We start from the raw sequence: 25,469 nt of genomic DNA, 5'->3' as shown, positions 1-25,469 counted from the left end.
TTTCACCAGCACTAAATTCATGTTTGTTGAATGTGACCCTGTCTATATATCTCTGGTTTTAAAAATTTTCCTTTAGTAAATATTGTTCTGATAGCAGTTGTATGGCCATGGAAGTAGTGGAGAGTAGACTGGAGATTGTTCATTTTATAATTGAAGGGTCTGACAGCTCTAATTAGGATTTTGAAGTTTTCTTCTCTGTGTTAATTGTCTTTAGGAAAGCCACATATTCCAGGCACTGTGACTCATATATTTAGTGAAACACTCGATGAATATTGAAACTGAAGAGAGACAATTCTTATTCTATAGCATAAAATAAAAGAGCCATTTCCCCTTTCAATTTTAGAGCTACTTATAACAGAAGGTACTCCTGTTGATGATGCTGATACAGAAGACCAACTAAAGGAGACAAAGGTGGAAGAGCCAGCAGATGCCACCCTTTTGGACAACATGCTTTCCTTGTTATATTCATTCTTGCTTTATTTCACTAAGATGGTAAGTTTGACATAATTTCTTCAATTAGAATGTTGATTATTTATTAGTTTTTAAGTGGTTTCTGGTCATGAAGTGAAGAACTTAAAATGTCTTTATGAAAATGACTCCTGACCCTTTGAGTAGATAGCTCCTAAAACAAAAGCCATAGCGGTGTGGCTTAATGGCTACTTAGTTTAGCATATGAGGACGATTTGCTGTCTACTAAGGCTGGACATTTGTACACCTGTAAAAACTTGGTTCTTCCTCTCAGAACCTTTCATTCTGGCAGGGAGATAATAGCATTCACTTGAAACACAGTAAGATAATGGCAGAAAGAGAGGTATTTATTTGATGGTAGAACATTATTGCCCATAAATGCATTTATTATGGTTGGAATGGTGATCAATAAGGTCAGAAAGTAGTTGAGATGTGTTTGAAGCATAGGCAAAGGGCAAACAGGAGTGTGTCATGTGGTTTGTTGTTGATTAGACAGGCTGGGGTGGAGGATGGTGGGGGAAGCTGGCAGCCAGAAGAAATGTGTTCAGAGAAATGGAAACATGAAGAAAAGCATATTTGGGGAGGCCAGGAGAATGTGAATAGTTGGTTTTGTATAAAGTGTGAAGTTGGAGGGGGATGGTCTGTTGGAGAGGCCAGCAAATCTTAAAGGAAGTCATGAGCCAAAGTAGCATTAGACCATTAATAGTGGGGATCCTTAGAAAGTTTTAAGAATGAAAGGAATTAGGTTAGATCTGTTTCTTAAAAAGAGTCACTTAAGGCTGACCTTTCTAAAGAAAATCATGATCCAAACAAGACATTTAATCTGTCTAGAAGCTTATCTAAGCATTTTAGGACTTACCTCCCCCTCATGGTATTTGTTGATATTAGACTTTTAGAGTTTAATTATAGGAATGAGAAAGCTTTTAGAGATTGGAGGAAAAGATGGTCCTAGGGCCATTGTGACAGTAATCCTTCTCAACTGAAGTTGTTTCCTGTAGGTTGTGTTATTTCAAGACTTGTGTAAGAAAAATGATGTTGTTATTTTCCTTGTAAAATGTATAGATTTTGAAGCCAGGTAGATCTGGTTTCAAATCCCAAGGTTATCATTTAGAAGTTTGGGCAAATAACTAAACTTTTGAATATCAGATTCCCCATCTGAAAAATGTAGATAATGCTTACTCCAATCATAATAATTAAATGATTTGACAAGGTAAAGTGTCTGGTGAGGTGTCTGGCATTTTGTAGGGTTTTACCCCCACGTACCCCCTAATTCTCATGTAGGCAGTCAGAGGTGGTATAAAGACAATGAATACCTGGGGAGGAAAGACCACCAGGGTGGAAAAGATGTGATGGGGAGAAATGAATCATTTTTCAGTTGGCTCCATGTTTGTTCATGGTGGTGGCAGCCACCTGGGTAAGGAGTATGTACAAGCCAGGCAGTTAGAATAATGATATTTCCAGTGATTAAAGCCCAGTCTTCCAAAGTCATAATTTGATTATCAGAATGAATCAACATCACTTGGAAAGTTTACAGCCTCACGATATGGGAAGGATTTCTTTATTCATTTTTTTAGGTATGCACAGAGCCCTCCTCTAGGTCTAGGTCGGGGTACACGAATGTGGTGCAGGTATGGTCAGTGATTTTGCGGTGATAGGTAAGAAAGACATTGACATGAGTGGCAAAGAAGAGGCACAATGTTACGAGACTGATTTGAAAGGAGCCTTCAAAAAGGCATTTTGATGGCCCAGTATGTACAGGACATTGTGCGAGGACTAAAAGAGTCTAACAGGTGTAAGGCATGATTGTGATTTTTGAAAGCCTTAAGAAAAGGACTTAACAAATATATGCAAAAATTATGAACAAGTCAATGTAAAATCTTAAACGAGTAGTATGATATCTGTTAGGACTGGAGAGTAATAGGCTCTGATGTGTTTTTTAGATGTGCACCAATCAGATTCATTGATCAATGGAATCTTAGTAGAATCTTAGTGTTAGAAGAAACCTTGGAAGGCTGTTAGTCTAGTTTCTCACTCATTGCTGTAATTTTCTTTTTTTTTTAACATTTTATTGGAGGTTAACTGATAAGGAGACAGGAGGCATGCTCAAATCGATCTCCCATTGGCCATTTTTTTTTTAAAGAGAGAGAGAGAGAGAGAGGATTTTGAATATTTATTTTTAGTTTTCGGTGGACACAACATCTTTGTATGTGGTGCTGAGGATCGAACCCGGGCCGCACACATGCCAGTCGAGCGCGCTACCACTTGAGCCACATCCCCAGCCCCATGATTGCTGTAATTTTCTTTACTGTGGCCCTGACGAGTAGTTATGAGGCCTGTACACCAGTATTTCCTTGCTTGAGTCACTCTCTTACAAGGCTATATGTTCTTCTGTTGTCTAGTTCATCCTTGTATTGACTCCAAATTTTCCTCCACATGATTTCCTCTATAAAATTGAATTCTTTTCTACATAGAAATCCTTTAAATATTTGAAGTTATATCTTAATTTAAAAATTATTTTTAGTATTTTTATCATGAAAACTTTCAAATAAGAGCAGAGAGAATAGTAGGGGACTATAGGTAACCAAAACATACTGTACATTTCAGAATACTAGAAGAAAAGATTGTGAAAGTTTTACCATAAATGATGTTTGAGGAGGTAGATATATTTAAAATGATTTAAACGTTACATAGTGTATACATGCATCAAAATGTCATGTTACCTACTTCAATAATTAAAATGTTTATTTCTATGTACTAATTAAAAAATAAATTTAATTAGAAAAGCTTTAAAGAAAAGCATAGAGAATAGTATAATGAACCCACGGGCCATCACCCAACTTAACAGTAATTCCTTGATAGCCAATATCAGTGAGTTTTTTTTAATTTGTTCTCATTGGTTATACATGATAGCAGAATGCATTTCAATTCATTGTACATAAATGGAACAAAACTTTTCCTAGTTGTACACAACACGTGTAGTAGTCCTACATGTACCTCTGGTAATGAGGTTCATCTAATTCCACCATCTTCCCTATCCCTATGCCCTCTCGCCTGTCCTAACTCCCCTTTGCCCAATCAAAGTTCCTCCATTCTTTCCATGCCCCTTGCCACCCACCTCACCCCCATTATGGGTCAGCATCCACTTTCATAGAGAACATACAGCTTTTGGTTTTGGGGATTGGCTTACTTCCCTTAGCCTGATATTCCCATTCACCCGTAGATGCCATAATTTTTTTCTCTTTTAATGCTATAAGTAACATTTCATTTTGTAAATGTACCACAGTTTCTTTATCCATTCATCTGTTGAAGGGTTGTTTCCACAAAACTATGGAATGCTTCACAAATGTGGGTGTCATCCTTGCTCAGGGACCATGCTAATTTTTTCTGTATTGTCCCAATTATACTATATGTGCTGCCAAAACAATCACACTGTGAGTTTTACCCATGTAAAAACTACCATAATCAAGATATAGAACAGTTTTTTCACTAGAAAAGGGGTTTCCTTGGCATCCTTCCCAGTGAGTTCCTTCACCACCTGTTCCAGGCAACCACTGATAACTTTTTTTTTTTTAAAACTATAGATTCATTTTTCCTACAGTACTATTTCATAAATATGCCCCTATAAGTGGACTCATATCTAGGAGTGCAATTGCCTCCTACGTTTAATGTATGTTTTTATCTTATGTGATACTGTCAAGCCATGCTAAAAAATGACCACAATCATTTTATACTTCCACCAGCAATTTAGGAGACTTCCACTTGACTTCATCTTCACTAGCACTTGGGCCATTCTAGTGGGTATGTCTTTGTGAGTTTATTTTCTGATAATTAATGATATTGAGTGAACATTTTTTTTTCAGATAGGGTCTCGATAACTTGCTTAGGCTCTTGATAAGTTGCCAGCCTCAAACTTGGGATCCTCCTACCTCAACCTTCTGAGTTGCTGGGATTACAGACATGTGCCATCATGCCTGGATCAAATACTTCTTCATGAGCTTGTTGGCCATGCTGTTTTTGTATGTCAACTCTCTCTGGCTAGCTGGAATCCAGACTTCTCCCAGCTCAGTGCCAACTGTGGGATTGGTTAGCTTATAGTTGTTCTTGGCCCTCGCAGGTACTGCTTAGAATGTAGCCCCAAACTGAAGACCACCTCCATGCAGATTTCTGGAACTCTTTTTCTGTGGCTCCCATCTTTCTGGTAGTTTTCTCTACATGTTTTTGGCTGCTTAATCTCCTGGAACTCTGGTCTCTTTCTCCTCAGTGAGACTGTTAATCCCCATTTGGGTCCCCCTTCCCAAACTGAGGTCTAGAGGGTGCCTCAAGGTAGAATGCTCACCTATTTGTTCTCCTGCTCTTAGGGGTGACAGTTGCATGTCCCTTGTGGCTTTCTATCTGAAAAATAGCTGTTTAAAAATATATTTTGACTGGGCATGGTGGCACATGCCTTAATATCCTAGTGGCTAGGGAGGCTGAGAGAGGATCACGAGTTCAAAGCCAGCCTTAGCAAAAGTGAGGTTCTAAGTAACTCAGTGAGACCCTGTCTCTAAATAAAATACAAAATGGGGCTGAGACTGGGGATGTGCCTCAGTGATCAAGTGCTCTTGAGTTCAATCCCTGGTACAAAAAAAAATATATATATATATATATATATATATATTTTCCAACTTTCTGGTTGCTTTCAGTGGGAGAACAAGTCTCATATAAGTTACTATCTATTGATTTCTCCTTTTGTTGTAACTTTTTGCAATAATTGAAAAATATGTTTGTGGGACTTCTAGGATATATTGTAGTTTTGGTGAATAAATGACAATCCCCCTGGTACAACAATTTAACCTGTTTTCTCTATTGCCTTTTTTTTTTTTTTTTTTTTTTTTTTGGTAGTGCTGGGGATTGAACCTCGGGCTTTATGCATTCTAGGCAAGTGCTGAGCTAACAACCTCAGCCTCTCTCTGTTGCTTTATATTTCTTGGAAATTGGTAGTCAGGTTTAGGTTCAATTCTGTTTCTTATGAAAACTTAATAGGAAATATTGCATTGACATATGCATGTCCTCTCCTTTGATGTTGACTACTAGTCAACAGTGACGTTGGTGAGATTTGCTGATATATTATAGGTTGCAAAATAGCAATGGTCTGAGTTGCTGGGATTTTTCTTTCTTCATTTAAAGGCTGGGATGCCTACACAAATAAAAACTTGATTATTCTTTTTTTTTGGGGGGGGGTACTGGGGATTAAACTCAGGGGCACTTGGCTAGTGAGCCATATCCCCAGCCCTATTTTGTATTTTATTTATATACAGTGTTTCACTGAGTTGCTTAGCAATTCCCTTTTGCTGAGGCTGACTTTGAACTTGCTATCCTCCCTCCTTAGCCTCCCTAGCTACTGGGATTACAAGTGTGTGCCACGGCACCTGGCTATGATTGATTATTCTTTACACACATATTTGGTTTGTATAGTTAAGGCAGGAGATAAATATTTGTTTCCTTTTCTTCATTTAAACACTTTTCAGAATAGTAAGGTATTCTTCTAGCTTATCAAATGATACCCAAAGGGGCTTGAAATCTTTTTATTGTTTCATTGTTTTTATTTGTTGCCATAAAATTAATTAGTTCTTTCATATATTTAAGTTTTTGTCTTAAATGAATTTTTTAAATTATAAAAACCAGGTTATCTAAGAGAAAATAATGATCCATAGGGATTCTAGCCAGGTGTTAGACAATGTGATGATATAGGGCCTGTTAAAAACTGGAAATGTATGCTCAATTTAAAGTATTTAGATTCAGGCGGGGTTGTGGTTCAGTGGTAGAGCACTTGCCTAGCATGCATGAGGCACAGGGTTAGGGTTAGGGTTAGGGTTAGGGTTAGATTTAGGGTTATGGCCAGGGTTAGGGTTAGGGGTTCGATCCTTAGCACCATATAAAAACAAAATAATGTGTCCACCTGAAACTAAAGATACATAAATAAGATTTTTTAAAAAGTATTTAGATTCATTATACTTGAAAACACTGCAAGTGAACAAAAAATATGAGACTGCCAGTATCCTTTCTCTTGAAGAAACTATTGGAAAATATTGAGGAGGTGGATTTCTTACGAGGAGGTTGGTTTAGAATTGCCATGATTCTTTGTGACTGTTTTGTTATAAATTTAAGGTTTCCCATTTCTTCTAATTTGTCTGTTTCAGCTGTTTACTACATTGCCTGATGAGTATCAACCTGGGCCTGATTTTTATGGACTACCATGGGAGCCTGTAGTTTTCACTGTTTTCTTTGGATTGGTATCCTTTGTCATTTTCTTTTGGAGAACTGTTCTTGTTGTGAGTAAATTAACTTGCTTATACCTTAGCACATAAGCACAAGAATTATTTTATATAGTCACTGCACCCCCCACTTTTTTTCCTTTTCAGTTGCTAAAACACAAATCAGTGGTTTAAGTCAAACTAACCTTATAAAATAATTTAGTGTGGGTGCAGTTGGTAGAACTGGTAATTCTTACAGCCATCCTGACCAGTAGTTTCATACATATCAGAAGTCTTAAAAGTGGGATAAAAGATGGGATAAGTTAGATAAATATCCTTTTATGTAGCATATATGTCTAGTAATCTATATTAAAGAAATAACTATGCTTTAAAGATTTTGGTAATGTTTTTCAGTGGAACAGTGTATTAGATTGAAGACTTAGCACAACATAATTTATTTAGGGGTTATTGTATGTTTGCTTAATGGAATAGTAGGCAGATTTATCTATTTCAAAGCTTTGAGGTACAGAAAATGCTCACAATTAAATGTGAAGTGGAAAAAAAAAGCAGAAACTAAGATTTAAATGTTGATGAACTGTATGTTAATATAAACACATATAAACAGGGGGAAATGCTACAAAGAAATACAGTAAAATGAGAAAAAGGAGATGAGATAATTTTTCCAGTCTTTTATATATATTTTTCCCAGATTTTATGATTTGATCATATGTTCAGAAAATACCTTTTTATTTGGAAGTATAGATTATGTGTTGTCCAAAAATTCATTAAATGTTTTGTTCATTAAGTCTTTTTTTTCTGAGCAGAATTAGTCTATCTCTGTGTATGTGTGTACACATTTGTATAAGCGTATATATATATACGCTTATACATACTTATGTTTGTACTGTAGGTCATTCTGTTTCATAGTTATTTAACATAATTGGAAGAAAATTATTTTAGGTAAATGGACTTTGCATATGAAAAGCCTAACAGTTAAAGAGGCCAAAAGCATTGGATATAAATCTTTTCAAATCTGAGTATTCTTTTTCAGACATATCATTAAGATAAGTTTCCTCTCCTTGTACAATTGAGTGTAAAATCTCTTAAAAAGTATTCCCTTCTTAAATACAAGAATCATTTGCCTGGATTCCTGTGAGGAATTTTTACAGTTCAATCTCATTGAACTTTTTCTCAGCTAAAAGAAAAAAGGAAATAGAAGGATAAATAGAAGGGAAAAACATGAAAACACTTTATATTTCTCTCTTGTTTCTCATTTCAAGAACCCCGGGACCTGTTTCTCTTTTCACTAGGTTATGTGGGATCTGGTTCCTAGTTGTTGCTCCTCAGTTTCAGCATTTGACTTTGGAGCTTTAGTCTCTTCCTTAGATGACTGCTTTTATGACACTTCCCATTTTTCTCTGTTGTCATTTTGAGTAAAAGGTTAGCAAGGCTATGACATTAAAGAAATGGCATTTCTTTCTGTGTTGGAGTTTTCTGAATGCAATTTCCTATTACGAAGATCCCATGGATGATCCATGGACACATCTGAGTATCCCATCACCATTTATAACATTTGAAAGGACAAGTATGTGCTAAGTTACAAAGAAATTTAGTGATGTTTTTAAAAAATTTCTGCTTAGGTTTTATTATCAGGCAGTTTATTGCTGTCTTTAGGAAATGATTGTTTTTGTCCTTTCCAGAATATGTTAATTGTCATTTCTCTTGTTGATTGTGCATTTTCTTCTAGCAGTCTTCCCTTTCAGATTTCTTGATATATATTTAGTGGTTTGTAGAAATAAGATGATGTAGCCTCTTAGTTTCTAAATTCAGCCAATAGCCAAATTTAAATTGGAGTTCTAAGATGTTTTCTGGTGAGTGAAAGTGGCATATCTTAGTACAAAGATTATGCCTTTCATATTGTTTCCTCAGATTCCTTTTGAATAGTCATTGTTTCTAGACTTTATCCTGGTTATTTAGAATTCTCAAGTAAATGATTTTGAGTACACACACACACATACACACACATCTTTACTGTGAAATAAGGTACATATCTTAGTGTTTTTATGTCAGAGCCTATTTATGAAATATCACTACCAATTAAATTTAAAATGCTTGTTAACCTTTACTTATTTTTAATCCTATAAATTTATTATCCTGAACCAGAATATTATTAAATTCTCACTTGGTTATGATTCTGACTGTTGTTTTAGGAATGCTGTTTCTATTGAGCAGATGTTTGACATCAAATTTAATCTTTTTTCTCTCTTCTAGGTAAAAGATAGAGTATATCAAGGTAAATTTTTAGGTTTCTTAAACTTGTATTGTATTGGTGTTTGATGTGTGTTTAATGTATGTTAAAAGTAGATACAGTGACTTTTAATGTCTATTACTTTTTTACCTCCTGAAAATTTTACTATTCCTAGGTTGCTAGCATGGATAATAGAGTAGATGATGATGGTTCCAACTCTGAGATAGGAGATAAAGAAGATGAACAAATTGTGGATAGGGAGATGATAAGTTTTAATTTGGGGCAGATTAACTTTGAATATTGATGTAATGCAGATGTATTACATTTGAAGAGTATTTCTATGCTAATGATTTAATCATGCATTAAGTAATTGAGTAGATAATTTAAAGAATGGTAATGTGAATCAGTATGCTTTCATTTCTGTTTTTCTTTGCAAAGAATTAAATGATTCCATTTTCTGGAAAGAAAGTGTTTTGAGAAGGGAGGAATATCAAGCTACAACACTTTACTGTATTTCCCATCTGTGAAATAAGCTTAAATTGAAATATCATTTTGGATGGGAGGGGTACCTGGGATTGAACTCTGGGGCACTCTACTGAGCCACATCCCCAACCCCCTATATTTATAGACCAAGTCTCACTTAGTAGCTTAGTGTCTCGCTATTGCTGAGGCTGGCTTTGAACTTGGGATCCTTGTAGCTCAGCCTCCTGAGCCACTGGGATTACAGGTGTGCACCACCGCGCCCAGCAAAATATCATTGTTCTTATATTTTTCTTAAATTTTAATAATTTTATACTCTTATTGCTAATAAGCATAGATTGCTTTTTAAAAGCATAATAGTTATGCTAAGAAGTATTTCCTCATAGTACCATATAACATGTCTTTGCTTTTAGTAGATTGAGTAATTGAATTTCATTTAGTGATTGTAATAATCTTGTGTATTTCCCCCTTTTAGTCACTGAACAGCAAATTTCTCAAAAGATAATCAAGTTCATGAAAGAAAATGAAGAACTGATACACAAATTTTCAAAGTATGAAGAGAAGGTATAATTATTTTTTTGTTTCTTTCTCCCTTGGTTCTAGCTTGAATCATTTCTACCTGTTTTAATTTAAAAATTGTATTTTAAAATTTTTGTTTCATTATTTCCTACAAATCATCCAAATTCTAAGCAGTCATATGTATTAAGTACTGCTTTCTTCTGGAAAGGGTCACTTGTCTGGAAGTAACTTGTATAATAGCACTATAATTTGTGTATCTTAATTCTGAATGCTTTATTTACATAGATGAAGGAATCAAAGAAACAGGTTCAAGAAACCATGAAACAAAATATGATTCTTTCTGATGAAGCAACTAAATATAAGGTAAAAATCCCTTCTTTGGGGGGAATTACATTCTAAACTCAAAAGTAAATGTAATGAGTGAGTAATCTTGACACCTTTTTCCCCAGGATAAAATAAAGCTTCTTGAAAAAGCTAAAGAATTTCTGGATGAGAGAACTAAAACTCTTCATGTTATGTTAGAATCTGAAAGAGAACAGAAAGCTAAGAATCACGACTGGGTAAGAGTTTTGCTGCTAAGTGTTCCTGTAATTTGGCTTTTGAAATATTTTGTAAAATTGGTTAAGTTGAACTTAGTCTAGCTGTTAACTAAAGTAAGATTAGGAGTCAAGGAAGTTGAACCCACTTCTGTGCCCATTTTGTGGAACTTTTAAGTACTGATACAACAAATTATTTTATGGGCCTAGGAAATATTTTTATTCTCAACCTTGGATAATTTTCATATTGCTTTGCTCTGCCCTTGGAAACATGCATATCAACTAAAAAACTATTGTCCAATTGAACAGTATTTGTTTACTTTTTACTTGAAAGGGTAATGAATTAATCAATTTTCTGTACTTAAAAATATTTTACTTACATATTTCATTTTCAATTTCTATAAGTTTCTGTAATTACACTAAAGTTGCAAAAGATAGTAGTGAGTGTGTTCTGAAATATCCTACCCCCAAGTAAGCTTGATCACCTAGCTGAGGTAGTATTTATCAGATTTCTCCACTGTAAAAATTCTTTCCAATCCTTTTCATATTATATTCTTTGGAAGTTACCATGCACAGTCCACAGTTAAAGTATGAAGAGTTACGAGCTCAGGATGCAGCTCATGGTAGAGCACTTGCCTAGCATGCATGAGGCCCAGATTCAATCCCAGGCATTGCAAACAAAGATTGCAGAGTTATGTCCACTTCCTTAAGGAGCGAATATCTTTATAAATTTTGGGGAATTCTTCTGTATGTGAGATTAGTCTATTCTCCCTTAAATTTTATCATTTTTTACTTCAAATGAGAAAAATTTAAAAATGATCTTGGGAAATTTTTTTCTCTATCACTAGAAAAAAATTACTAATTTGAACTGGTTTATTTGAAACAGTAATTAATTAATTTTCTGTGCTTTAAAACATTTTATTATTGCATTATGATTTTCTATACTTTGATCTTTTTTTCTGGTTATCTCATAAACAGTAAGGTTGTGGATGCCATGAAATATTTATGACTTCATTTTCCCTCATCTCTTTCAGTTCTTGATTTTTTGCTTAGTCCAAAGCTGGATCCCCTGCATTTACCTGAAATGTAATGGGATGGCTTGACAAATATTTTATTGTGTTTATCTTTTTTAGTATATATATGTGTACACACACACACACATACACACACACACACACACACATATATATCAGTATTTCTACTGAAATCCTAATGCATATTTTGTGTTCTGTTTTCACCTGGCAGATAATGGAAAATAAGAAATCTATAGAGAAGCTTGAAGATGTCATTTCAGTGAATACTTCTGAACTTTCAGAGGTAAAGATGCCAACTCTTGCTAACGGGATATTAATACCCGTTAATATAAATTTTTGTTGCGGACCAAAAATTTGAAGTGTGCTAAAATGTGCAAAAAATGAGAACTATATGATGTCTGGTTTGGGAAAGTATAACTCTGTTTTTTCTTTGGAATTAATTCACTAACTGTAGTGTTTTGCATTAGCTTCAAATTGTCCTCAATGAAGCTAAGCTTCGTGAAGAGAAGGTGAAGTTGGAATGCTGTCAGCTTCAGAAAGAAAATACCATGCTTACGAAGACGAAAGAGCAGGTAAAGAAAATTTGATGTCATACATAATGTAAACTAGAGAAGTGAATATCATTATCTTGTATCTTTCTTGGATCTGTTTCTGAGGTAAGAAATATTCATGTAGGACCTTTTCTAGATATGCAAAGTTTAAACATGCTCCCTAAATTGAGTGCATATATATGTTCTCCATCTGTTTTGGATTTTTGGATTATTGCTTTTCTTATCAAATGTCAATCAGTTATTAACTTGCATAGCCTCAAAGAAACTTTTTAAACCAGAAAATTAAGTATTTTATGATCCTCTTTTGAGTAGTTACTGATTCACCGGCCAAGGGAAGATTACATGATAAGGAGTCTAAATTTAGGAGACAGTCATATGTGCCCAGCCATTCCTGCTGGAGGTAAATTATTTGAATTGGCAGCAATTTTCTGGGGAATGCAATAAACAGGGTCAACTTCCTGAGAGCTCTGATGTTCTTACTGCAGCTGTGAGAGTTGGGGCCACTCGTCCCTCTTCCTTAACCAAGGTCTCAACCCCCTCGATTGAGGCAGGCCACCGAGGAGTATAGTTCCCTATTTCTTTGTCTAAGTCTTGTAGTCCTGATGTATCCAGTGCAGAGACCCCTCCCTAACCCACAGGAATTCATGTGTTTTGACTTTTCAGTGGCAGCAGGAAGTCAAAGACTGGTGTACATCACACGCTGAGCTCAGTGAACATATCAAATCATTTGAGAAGACCCAGAAAGATTTACTTGTAGATCTTAATCACAAAGATGATACTATTAATGTAAGTTTATACTCCAAATACATGTTTCATCTCATGAATTCTCCTGAAATCTTCTGAATTAAAATCAAGAGTCTTCCAACCTTTTGCTTCTTTTCTAGGCTTTGACTAATTATATCATTCAGTTGAATCGGTTACAATGTGAATCTAAATCTGAGGATCAAAATAGAGTAGATGAGTCAGATGAATTAACCAACGGAGAGGTAGCAGGTAAGATCAATCTCAGGGAGGTTGAATCCTTTTTTTGCTTTCCTGTCTTTAATTAAGTATTTATACAGATGCCACTTTTCAGCTGGCTGATTTTCTTCTTAAGCTTCAGGGTTGTAGACACATATCACTGGATCTATAGATAGGTCTGTTGCATTGGCAGAGGTGGGTTGCTGGGGTATAATGTATCAATAGGCATGTGAAGAACACTGACTTTTTCTATCCCATTGAAAACTAGTAAGTACACTGCAGCTACAATAGTCATATCCTATACAATACTTAGAGTATTGAACATTGTACAGTAAGAGAAATTTATTTCTTAACTCATGCAGATGATAGTTGATTTTGATACTCATCATCTCTATGGCTCTGTGGTTTTAAGGTCCACAGTCAGTCTTAAGAGTCCGGAGGTAGTTGGAACCATAAACTAAGGCTGTGAGAACAGAGGCTAGAGACTATAAGAAAGCTAGAGAGAGGGAGTGTAACAGTGTTTACTGATGAGGAAAATATTTCCAGATGTTTTATCCCAAGTTGGATATTGCTTACATAGCAAGTATTTCAAACCACACCTGGTAGTAGATTCAGGGAGAAAATAGAGGATTGAATCTTTCTAAATAAGACACTTACTTGCCCAGGTGAAGATAGATCTGAGAGAGAAGAAAAGCTTTTATCTTACAAGAATAGCATAGATAACATTTTAGTTGTGCAAACTAGAAATTCACCTTTTTTTTGTTTTGTTTTTAAGACAGACACAGTACTTTTATTTATTTTTATGCTGAGGATCAAACTCAGTGCCTCACACATGCTAGGTGAGCACTCTACCACTGAGCCACCACCCCAGCCTGAAATTCACCTCTCTCTCTCTTTTTTTTAAATCTAAGCTTGCAATTCTCTTAAAAGTCATTAGTCTAATCAGTTTGGTTATTTAATTGATTTTTTTTCTTCTGGTGTTTGAACACAATCATTATTTAGTTTGGGGAAGTTAGGAGAATATAGAGTTAAAAGTAAGGAAAGAAAAAGCTAAAGTTTTTTGTTTTTTAGGTGATCAGAATAAGAAGATCAAAGATCAAATTAAGCAGATGATGGATGTCTCTCGGGTATAGTTCTTTGTAAGAGTCCCATAGTGCCTATGAATTCTTCCTGTGCCTCACTTTTAAGAATACCTCTCTTTTCTGTAATTTTTAGACACAAACTACAATATCAGTAGTTGAAGAGGATCTAAAACTTTTACAACTTAAGCTAAGAGCCTCGATGTCCACAAAATGTAATCTAGAAGGTGGGTTCTTCTTGAGAAGAAATTGCCATGTTGGAAAGACTTAAAATTTTATTGGAAAGATAAAGAATGGCTTCTGGCTTTCATGCTTCTTACTTTTCTTGGCACTACTCCCTCAAACAAGTTCTTAAGTCCTTGTACACATATAGAGATAAGCTGTTTTATCCTTTACAGACCAAATAAAGAAATTAGAAGGTGACTGCAATTCACTACAGTCTTCTAAAGTTGGACTGGAAGAGGAATGCAAAACTCTAAGGCAGAAAGTGGAGATTTTAAATGAACGCTACCAGAAAAATGAGATGGCACTACAAAAGTAAGATTTTCATTGTTTGTTATTGTTATCACTGTGTGAACTAATAGATAATTTTATCTTTTCTTAAGATTATTTACAATTTCTTCTAGTTGTAATAAGTAGAGATTTGTCTTTTTTCCCTTGTGTTTTGTTTCCTATAAGTTGCATTTTTCTTTCCATCGTCAGTCTTAAGAGTCCCGAGGTAGTTGGAACCATAAACTAAGGCTGTGAGGACATCGTAATCAATTGTCAAATTCATATGAAGGCAGGAAGTGGTAAAATGGTATTAACAGTCACTGATGTGGAAATACCTCTCAAAGTTCTAGACCCTTTCTATGATCCCCCTATATATTTTAATTACCTTTCATTGTGATCAGTTATGTAATTCTAATGTTTTGAACTTGTATCTCTAACTCTGGACCTTTAAAAATACTGAGTGATTTGGAATGACATGTTTTAGTAGAATAAAAACTTCAAAAAGGAATAATATTTACTTATTGATGGTACAAGTTTTGGACTTGAATATCTCAGATGTTCACACAAAATGGAACTGTGGCAAGGACCTTAGGAGTTATGATTACAGAAGTACTTGTTTGGAGTATATATTTATATATTAATCTTCTTAGTGTGGAGCTAGTTATTTTTTGAAAGTTCATTTGAAGTTTTTAATCCACAAAAAAACTTGAATTCTCTAAAAATAGGTTGTGTCAGATATTATTTGTTTGCACCTGATTTTACTCTTCGGCATATATATATTTTGTAAAGCAAAGACAGAACTTCTTACAGACCTAACTATTTTTAGGTACTTTGACTTCTGTTGCCTAATTAATGCATTAAATATTGAAACCTTTCCATTAACTTTTCTAAAATTCTGTGATCTCCAATTGACCTTTTTAGAATCTCAAATTTTTGTTCAGGACAGTTCTAAATTCCTGGCCTGTTTCAAAGAAACATTTCTCATTTTATCACTTTTTTTAAAAAGAACACTTGTTTTCTCTGTCCCTACTAGTAATCTGAATGACCTAAACGGCAATTAATTTTCTTTGTAATGCAATTAAATTGTAGCACTATTTTTCTCAACTCCTCCAAAATTCATTCAGTCATCATCTGTGGTTTGTACTCTTTTTTACTCATCCCCAGGTACTATGTTAGTTCATGCCTCTGTCATCTTTTCTGTTTCTAACCTAGATCATCTGTCTTCATTCTCCATTTTTTATATTTGTATATAACTTATTTCAAATTCTTAGTAGTTTTCTCTATAGCCGCTTGAGTGGACTTTCTAAAATATACGTCTGTCCATGTCAATATGTGCCTGTGGTTTATGAAGAATTTGCTTTCTATTTGATGACCTGTTCTTTTTTTCTTCCTTGTATCTTTTTAATAGTTTAAATATGTTTAATTATTTTCCTCATCCCCTGTATAAGCTTGATGTAATCATAAATTATAATGGAATTATAATTATATAATTATAATTTTATTCATCTTCTCATAATTTAAAGGCCATGGTATATATTCTGGATTTAATAAAAACCTGACACAGATTAATAGGTTTACTATTTTTTTATGGGCTTTAAGTAGCTCCTGAATCAGATAACTGTTGTGGCATTATATGTTAGTACTTCATATACTGTGAACTCCACAAGACATTCATTCAATTTATACACATATTTAAAGTTTCTATAGTTCTGCATTCTACACTGTTGGTTTCTTATTTGAAATTATTTTCATTCTATTTGAACATTGTCCTTTAATGATAGATTTGATTAGTGTATCAAAGGTAGTACAAGGATAAACAGAGAATAGTATTTTATCCACTAAATATTGCTACCTTTATAATCTGTATTAGATTGACATGAACTTCATGATTAGAGTTAAAACCAGTTTCCATTTTTAAAGGATCTTTCTTTTGGCTACTGAATTTTGACTGTTACTTAGTTTTAGCAATTTAAAAATATCCAATTAATTACCATCTGTTTAAAATTTTTTCTTTAAGGAGCCCATTATCATTGTTGTTTGGTCTTATCCCTCCCCTAGTTTCTGTAGTCCTTTCTCTGTTTTTTTAACAGTTGTATTGGGAAGTGCCTAGGTGTAGTTTTCCCCACCCCACCCACTTTTCCTCTTGCAGTTATGTTGCTTAGGACCATTAAACACTTCTTGAATTTTTGAGTCTTTTTCTAAATGTTGATTTTACCTTATTCTCTCTTCTGATTATAATAATGCATATTAGAATTTGATTTCCCCTGCCTCCTACATTCTGGATTTACTTCTTCTGGATATTTTCTTCTGACCTGTCTTAAAAGCACTAGGATTTATTTTACTTCCCAAATCTGCTGCTAAAATCATTCATTGAGTTTAGGATTTTAAAAAATTCAGGGTTTAAAATATTATTTTAGTTGTAGATGGACACAATATTTTATTTTTTATAGGATTTTTTAAGAGAGAGAGAAAGAGAATTTTAATATTTGTTTTTTAGTTTTTGGCAGACACAACATCTTTGTTTGCATGGGGTGCTGAGGATTGAACCCGGGCCGCACGCATGCCAGACGAGCACGCTACCGCTTGAGCCACATCCCCAGCCCGACAAATATTTTATTTATTTTATGTGGTGTTGAGGACTGATCCCAGTGCCCCACACATGTGGGGCCCGTGCTTCACCACTGAGCCACAACCCCAGTCCTATTTCGGTACTACAGCTCAAACCCAGGACCTTGAGCCATGTGCTCTACTATTGAGCTACCGCCCCAGACTCCTTGCTCTTTCTCATAAGGGACTAGGGTCTTACTGCTTTCCAAGCTATCTTTAATCTCATAATTCTGCCTCTGCCTCCTGAGTATCTTCGACTGTAGGTAGGTCACCACACCCAACTATTTCTTGGTTTTATAGTTTCTAATCCTTTGACAAAATTCATCATCTTTTTTTTTTCCTCTTTTGTGGTGCTGGGGTTTGAACCCAGAGCCTTGTGCATGCAAGGCAGCACTCTACCAACTAAACTATATTCCAAGCCCTGAAATTCATAATCTTGACTTTACTTTTTTGACTATATAAAGCACAGTGATTTTAAAACATGTTCGGATAACCCCATTAGCTGGTTTCCTTTTCTTTGTGATTTTTTTTCTACCAGAATTTTGTCTTATGGAGTGCCTGGTCAGTTTTGATTGGCCAACATTGTTGTGATAATTATAGATGAAATTTGAGGACTAAGATGAAGTTATCTTCTTATAGAAAAGTGTTGAGGTTACTTGAGTAAGATTGTCACTTTAAACTTAGTCAGCAATTAAGATAATTAAAAAATGACTTGTCTTTTCAATGTTTCAGTATTGTTCCTTTTGGATTTTTTGCCTGTTCATCACTTAAGTGTGCAGTACTTTCTAATCTACACTCAAAGACTAGGGCTTTTATTAAGGGTCCCTTTATTGGTAGCCTCTTTTTTCCTCTAAGCCCAGGAATTTAATGAAGGCTTGGTTCAGACTCATATCTTTGTGTTATCTTTAATAGGAGAAAAGTACCTTAAAGTGCCAGCCTTACTTGTAATTCTGAGATTCCTTTTTCTAATGGATCTTGGCCACATACATATATCTTCACTGACTTTTTAGCTTGGATCCCTTCAAACACAATTTTATATTCTTATAAAGATGGTTTGATTGTTCATAGTGCTCTCAGACTAACTCTTTGATAATTGGAAACAAAATTCTCTCTGTCCTTCAAGATTCAGTTTTCTCCATATTTCTTCTTAAGCCACTGGGGAAAATTATTATATTCATTTAGGCATCATTTATACCTGAAACAGTGAGCTCTTTTATTCTTTAGCATCTTACAAGGTAACTAGTATATTATAGCCACTCATAAAATACTTGCTGAAGAATTAAATGAGAAGCTATATAAGAATATATAATCCCCTTTTTCTATTTGGTATCAGTAATCCTTTTTTACTGTAATTCTTCTGATTTATGGAAAATTAAGTTTCAAGTTAATTATCTTTTGAATTGGAACTATGGCTAAAGTAGTACAAGGATAGCAGAAAATAGTATTTTTTAAATCATTAAATGTGGCTACCTTTGTGTCAGTAGATGAACATCTTGAGTTTCATGATCAGAGTTAAAACTTGTCAGTAGATAATACTCTGATAGTGGGTCAGTTTGGCTTCTTTTTCTGGTTGATAGACATTATCAAAACTCAGATTTGTCTTTTTGCTTAATTTACAATTCTTTTGAAATAGATATCTAAAGTGTGAAAAATGTTCTGTGGTTAATTGCATAGCTAAAAGACATATTCTAGAAGATTTTTTCTTTGAATATATCCTTATTATGGTACCAGTCTTGGATTGAGAAAAGAGTTCCTCCATGACAAAGATATACTTAGTGTCCTACCCATGGCAGAAACAAGAAAAGAATTATCCCCTGCTTTATCCTAATATGTTTAATTATGTTAGGTTGATCAGTCCTGATCTTCCACATTGAAGTAAAGTGAGTTTTTATTATCTTACACACAGGAGACTTGCCCTTGGGGCACATGTTGTTTTCACATTTATTTTATTTACTGGTAAGTAGAGAATTAAGAGGAGAAGTTAGAAAATGTAAGTGATTTGCCAGAGTTTGATTTATGAAATTGCAGGTTTGAATTCCTATTTTATGTGCCTAAGCATTTTATAGAATTGTGGGAAGTGATATTCACAAAGAGAAACTTTTGATTTGATAACTGGCTTTATTTTAGGAAACTGAGTCAAGAAGAATGTGAGAGACTAGAAAAAGAGCAGCAGCTGTCAGCTGCAGATGAAAAGGTGGTTTCCGCTGTACAGGAAGTTAAAAATTACAAGTGAGTTCAGTTTCTAAAGGATGGTGTCAATGTCTAATGAATTAGTGTTAGCTTTCTTTTTAATCATTTTTTTTAACATTATGTAGATAGAAGAAAATAGCATGGAAGTATAAATAACGAGAGGATATGAACACATTCAATTCACACAGGAGAAAAAATAAATTTCAACTTAACAAATGAAAAATGTTAACAAAAATTTACTTATACCCAATGGGCAAGACCATAGGGAACTTGGTCAACGCAAACAGTTCTGGGGGTTTTGTATGTTGTAGTAATTCTTTAAGAAATCAGTTTGCTGTGTGTTATATCAAGACCCACAAAAGTGTGGCATTTGATAGACCTTGGAAATCTTCTATGGATATAATTTGAAAAAAAGAAAAAAAGTTTTAAGGAGGAAGATATTTCTAGCAGAATTACTTGAGAACACACTGATGAACAGTTAAGGAAATTATAATTTATCAATTCAGAATCTCTAGCAATTAAATGATAAAGAAGTTATTAGTATTAGGTTTTCATTTTATTTATTTATTTTTGGTGCTTTACTACTAAGCTACATCCTTAGACCTTTTTTTTTTACTTTGAGACAGGGTCTCAGTTGCATAGGTTCCCACTTAATTGCTGAGACTGACTTCGAACTTGTGATCTTCCTGCCTCAGCTTCCCAATCATTGGGATTACTGGCATGTGGCATTGCACCTGGCCTGTAGTATTAGTTTTGATCACACTGGATTCATTTAACTATAGAAATGTTTTTTTTGTATGATAAAAGTCTTTAAAAGTATAGCTGATGGAATAAAGTGAAAATGGTCAGAATGTTTCAAATTTTATTCAATTGTTGTAATTCTTAGGCGGAGAATTGAAGAGATGGAAGAAGAATTACAGAAAACCGAGCGCTCATTTAAAAACCAGGTAGTAATTAATACTGTCCTGTAGTTGCAGAATTCTTTGATATCTAATACAGACAATTATAGGCTATTATAATGAGTCCCTAAAAACATTTTTTTAATGTGTTGTCTTTTTCAGATTGCTATGCATGAGAAGAAAGCTCATGATAATTGGGTAAGATTTTTTCCCCCTTTTCTTTATTTTTTGCATAGCCTACCGCAACTGAATTTGAATATTTTCTCTTTAATAGCTCAAAGCTCGTTCTGCAGAAAGAGCTATAGCTGAAGAGAAAAGGGAAGCTGCTAATCTGAGACAGAAGTATGTGATTTTTGGTATCTTACTGTATGTTTTATAGTGTTTTAAGGTTATGCTAGATATTATCTATGATTGCTGTTTCATAATTCAGCCCATTCTTTCTCAATATTCAAGACTACTGGAAATGACCCAAAAGATGGCAATGCAGCAATATGAACCTGTGATTGTAAAACCAATGCCGGGGAGACCAAGTTTACAAAATCCTCCTCAGAGAGGTAGGGGGCACTTTGTAAAAGGAGCTATTTTATTTCTTGGTGCAGAATGTATGTAAATTACTTTTTATTTCTGTGTGTAATGGTTATGAAATAATCTGAATGATTTGCTAAAGCGGGAGGTGTGGGGGTTGGTGTCAGGGAGAAGGCTGCCTTAAAGTAGTAACACGGCATTGTTGTCTTTAGGTCCACTGAGCCATAACGGCTCTTTTGGTCCATCCCCTGTGAGTGGTGGAGAATGTTCCCCTCCACTGACAGCAAAGCCAGCTGGGAGACCTCCTTCTGCTACTCTTAATCAAAGAGATATGCCTAGAAATGGATTTGGTGAGCATTCACATGTTGCTTTATAGTAAACTGCTTCAAGGTTTTGTTTTTTTTTTCTCTTTTGAATATTCTAATGAAAACATAGAATTTGGGCCTGTACAATATATAGAAGATAATTTCTTACTTTATCTTAGTGAATGTTTTCTGTAAAATCTGTTCTACAATAGAAAACATTTTTTTTTTTCCTGGAGGTCCCTGTATTGTTTTTTTCTTTTAAATTTTACACTGTGAAGTGTAAACCTTTATCTTTAAATTAAATCTCTATGGTGTTCCTTTCCCAAATATTTTAAAAGTAGCCTTAAACTTTATGTAGCATACATATTTCCAATATGAAATACTGAGTCTTATTTCCAATTCTAAATAGGACTGTAGTCTTGGTAAGATTGGAAGTCAGGTTATACAGACTAAAGAAAAGCCAACCTACACATACCTCAAGTCTATAGCTTAAAGTTTAGGACCAGTACGTTTTAATTTGCTGTTCTATCAACCCAAGGCAGTTCTTTGTTTTACTTAAGTCTCTTCATAAATTGTGATTTACGTTTTGGGCAACCCATTTTTTTTTTTTACATATTTTTAATTGTAGATGGTGTGGTGTTGAGAATCAAACCCAGTGCCTCACACATGCTAGGCAAACACTCTACAACTGAGCTATGACCCCAACCCCTGGGCAACCCATTTTTAATGTTGCTTTCTACTTATTGTTGAACCCTGACCTGTCCACCAGTGGTTTATTTCTTCTGAAAACTACATACAAGGGCTCTGATCTTTCTTTCCCAAAGGTCAATGGATGGACCTTTACCTCGTACTCAATGGTCTTCTGAGGCATCTGGGAAACCTGTTGCCTCTGGTAAAGAGACCAAGTAATTTCAAAGAATCTGTAATTGTGGATGCAGGATTTTTATTCTCTTCATGTTAGAATAAGTCTGAATCCATTCTTTGATCTCTAACAGACCCAGGATGTGGTCCAGCTCACATGAACAGCAGCTCCAGAAGTTCTTCTCCAGCTAAGGTGACGGATGAGGGCAAGGTAAGTTCTGTAGTTACTGTGAATCACGTGGTCGTGCAGGAACATGTTGCTTTCCTACAGTACTTGCTCTTTGCTTTATCCTTCTTTGTGTTCTAGTTGTACTATCCCATTTGTTTTTTAAAAAGCAAACTGTTCCCCAAGAACCTGAGACCCCCTCAGTTTCTACCATTACTTCTTTGACTGAGCATCCAGTTGGAGTAAGTACTTAGAGGTTGAGAACTGAATTGGGTTTTATTCTGTGCATTTCTGGGAAGGATATTCAGAGCATGACACTGATCTTGTTTGCTTTAAACTGCATGCAATATTGAGCTTACTTTTCTCCTTAACTTGGAAATGTGGCTTAAGTGTGTACAACTATAATGAACTACAGAATGTGAAAAGTTATCACTCTAACTTTATATGGTGTTTTGTGTTGAATGTTCTAAGGCAAAGTAAATTCATTAAAAATTATATAATTCATCATTTTTATTTTTGTTTGGAAGAATGCTATTTAAGAATTCCTCCATTTGTGCAAACCCTATTTTGAGTGATTTGAATTAGATTGGTATCAGATTTTCTGAAAATGAAATGCTGTTTCAGTGCAAAAATGATAATCTGAAATGACCTCTTGAGCCAGTCCCAAGCAATGGTCTCATTTGTTCACAAAAGTGCATTCTCTTGTAACTGTGTTGCTATTATATCTGGTAGGTCTTCTGCAGCTCTATAATAAAATAAATTTTTAATTGTTTAGTTTCAAACCCACTACTCATAGGAAATGATAAATCAATATCTCAAATGGTGTACAGTAAATGAAATTAAATATTAAAGCCTTGTCTTCCTAATTTGTGTATATAACATTGTGTTGGAAAATACTTCTCAAGTTCCAGTGTATACATATTCCAGGAATATACATCTCTGGAGCAATCTAAGGGCAGCTTAGATAAGACCCCCAAACCCCTTTGTAGTAGAAGATTTAAAAGAGAGCAAAGACCCGTTGTTAGAGAGGAGTAGAGGTGGGAAAAGCATGGCTTGGAGGCAAACCTGGGATTGAGATCCTTTAATATGCAGTGTGGCCTTCAACAAATTACGATAATCCATTTGCTTTTGTCCCCTCTTATTTAAAACAAGACAGTCTACTTAAAGATCTCAGAGGTTGAATAATATATGAAAGACTTACTGAAGATACCCTGAATAGTAGCTATTATTACATCGGTAGAGAATGGATTTTTCATTTTATTCTGTTCATTCTTAATATGGAAGTAATGAGCTATTGTGATGAAAGGGAAGTGATGGGGGGGGGACTCCCTTTGAAATAGGTTGTAGTGAATACAGCATGACATACTGGTCAGAAATCACCTCTGTTAATAACCTCTGCCAGTCCTTTTGCCTTTCCCTTTCCTGTGCAGATATAATCAGTAACAAACTGCTCCCTCTTGTGGAATCCTTCTAACTTCTGTAAGCTGTCAGTGGGAATACACAGGAGGGGTGGGTAGAGTTTTGTTGCACTGATGGTGTTCTCTGGACAGGTGCCTGTTTTGGGTTTTAGCTTTTATCGGTGTTGGTACTTTGTCTTAATACATAGGAATTTTAAAACTTTTAACTGCTTTCAAATCTTAAATTGCAGGTTAATATGGCTATGAAAGGGCCCCCTCCTTTCTCAGGGGTACCCTTCATGGGCCCCCCTATGGAACCCCCGATGGGACGGCCTCCACCACCTCCCTTTTGGTATGGACCGCCATTTCAGCTCGGTGGGCCTTTTGGGCCTCGGCCAATTCCTCCACCATTTGGTATGATTATCTGAACAGTAGTGATTGACTTATAAATCACATTCATCTTTCATTTCTATTGCTTGCTAAAACAGTTGGTTGCTATCTCAGGACTTAACAATGAAAGGATACAGCTGAGTACATTTTAACTTTTCCTCCAGTTTTCTGGGATATATGGGACACTACATAATCTTATACTGAGATAGGCAATAGCTATCTCATAGACAAGGATAAGGGGCTATATAGAGAAAAGCCAGAAATATTACTTCTGCAGATGTTTGTTGAAAATATGTTGATATGCACTGCAATAGATGGAAAGGTGAATGAGACACATGCCATAACTTAAAATTTTGTCACAGATATGAAAATCCTATAACATAAAGTTTGTAATCACCCATAATGGAAGCATAAGCAGTAGGTTATAGAATATAGAAAAGGAAAAGTCAAACCCTCCTTACCTTGAGAAAAGTCAGAGGGAAGTGTTAAAGAGGAGGATTTAACAGTGACCTAATAAATGTTGCTGATTTAATTAGGTGTCTGTGGAAGGCCTTTTCCAGGGGGGCATGCACCTTGATTCTGATGGCATGTGTAATGTCCATGCTGAAATACTTCATGAATTTTTAATGGATACAGTAATAAATAGTGGGATTTCCTTTTATCAAAATTTCTTTGATGTAGTAAAGTTCTTATTTCATAATCTATCATCTTGTCATGGTAATATAGTACTTCCAAATATAAATGGAGCTCTTGTGAGATAGAAATAATTCTGCAATTATATAGTAGGGAAAGAAAAAAGATAAGCCTGGAGCTAGATAGAGCCATGTTTAAATCCTTAATATGTTGCTTCATGGCTGGTTGGCCAGGCTATAACCTAAACTTGTTCCATTTCAGTTTGCCTCATCTGGCAAGTCAGGATGTTCACCAGTTGATGTTCTAGGCTTGGGAGAAATTAAAGACTATATTAACATACTTGAAATCACCCAAGTTTAGAAATTTCTGGGTATTTACATAACTTCCTTTTTATTTTCCAGGTCCTGGTATACGCCCACCAATAGGCTTCAGAGAATACGCACCAGGTGTTCCACCTGGACAATGGGATTTGCCTTTTGACTCTCGTGATTTTTTTCCAGGACCTGCACCATTTAGACCTTTAGGCTCATTTGGCCCAAGAGAGTACTTCATTCCTGGTGCCCCATTACCACCTCCAACTCATGGTCCCCAAGACTCTGGGCCACCACCAGCTGCAAAAGACTTAATGTCTTCAGGCTTTAAAGATGAACCTCCACCTACACCTGATTCTCAGAGTAGTGAGGGCTGTTCACAGGCCTTAAAACAGGGCCCATAAAATTAACCTCTGACACTTAGTCAGAAAGTGGACTATGAACTATTCATTGTGTTGAAGGATTATTGGCTTCAAAATATAAAAGTTTATTTTAAATGGTTTATGTTTTTAGAATGAAGCTGCCTTGGCGCAGTATACATTTGGAGCCAAAATATTTTCCCCCTAAATATCCCCCACTTAAACT

The 25,469-nt window shown here is 35.1% G+C and overlaps 1 protein-coding gene and 1 non-coding gene across 2 annotated transcripts; one reads left to right on the top strand and one right to left on the bottom strand.

Moving 5' to 3' along the window:
* Positions 1-423: 423 nt before the first annotated feature.
* LOC143390257 (transport and Golgi organization protein 1 homolog) lies at positions 424-25,469 on the top strand. Its single transcript, XM_076842750.1, has 24 exons — positions 424-492; positions 6,648-6,779; positions 8,973-8,994; positions 9,905-9,993; positions 10,234-10,311; positions 10,398-10,508; positions 11,730-11,801; positions 11,986-12,090; positions 12,733-12,855; positions 12,954-13,062; positions 14,101-14,156; positions 14,245-14,335; positions 14,507-14,645; positions 19,335-19,436; positions 20,284-20,344; positions 20,459-20,494; positions 20,571-20,638; positions 20,750-20,850; positions 21,034-21,175; positions 21,951-22,018; positions 22,122-22,198; positions 22,324-22,395; positions 23,802-23,964; positions 24,975-25,469. The coding sequence occupies exons 1-24, from the start codon at positions 448-450 to the stop codon at positions 25,286-25,288; spliced, it is 2,376 nt and encodes a 791-aa protein (XP_076698865.1). The 5' UTR covers positions 424-447; the 3' UTR covers positions 25,289-25,469.
* Positions 3,790-3,896, bottom strand: LOC143390310 (U6 spliceosomal RNA). The gene has a single exon (XR_013090233.1). It is a non-coding gene; the product is annotated as a U6 spliceosomal RNA (small nuclear RNA).

This window comes from Callospermophilus lateralis, unplaced genomic scaffold (genome assembly GCF_048772815.1).
Source record: "Callospermophilus lateralis isolate mCalLat2 unplaced genomic scaffold, mCalLat2.hap1 Scaffold_52, whole genome shotgun sequence".
NCBI classification, from domain to species: domain Eukaryota; kingdom Metazoa; phylum Chordata; class Mammalia; order Rodentia; family Sciuridae; genus Callospermophilus; species Callospermophilus lateralis.
This window is presented reverse-complemented; position numbering and strand designations above follow the sequence as displayed.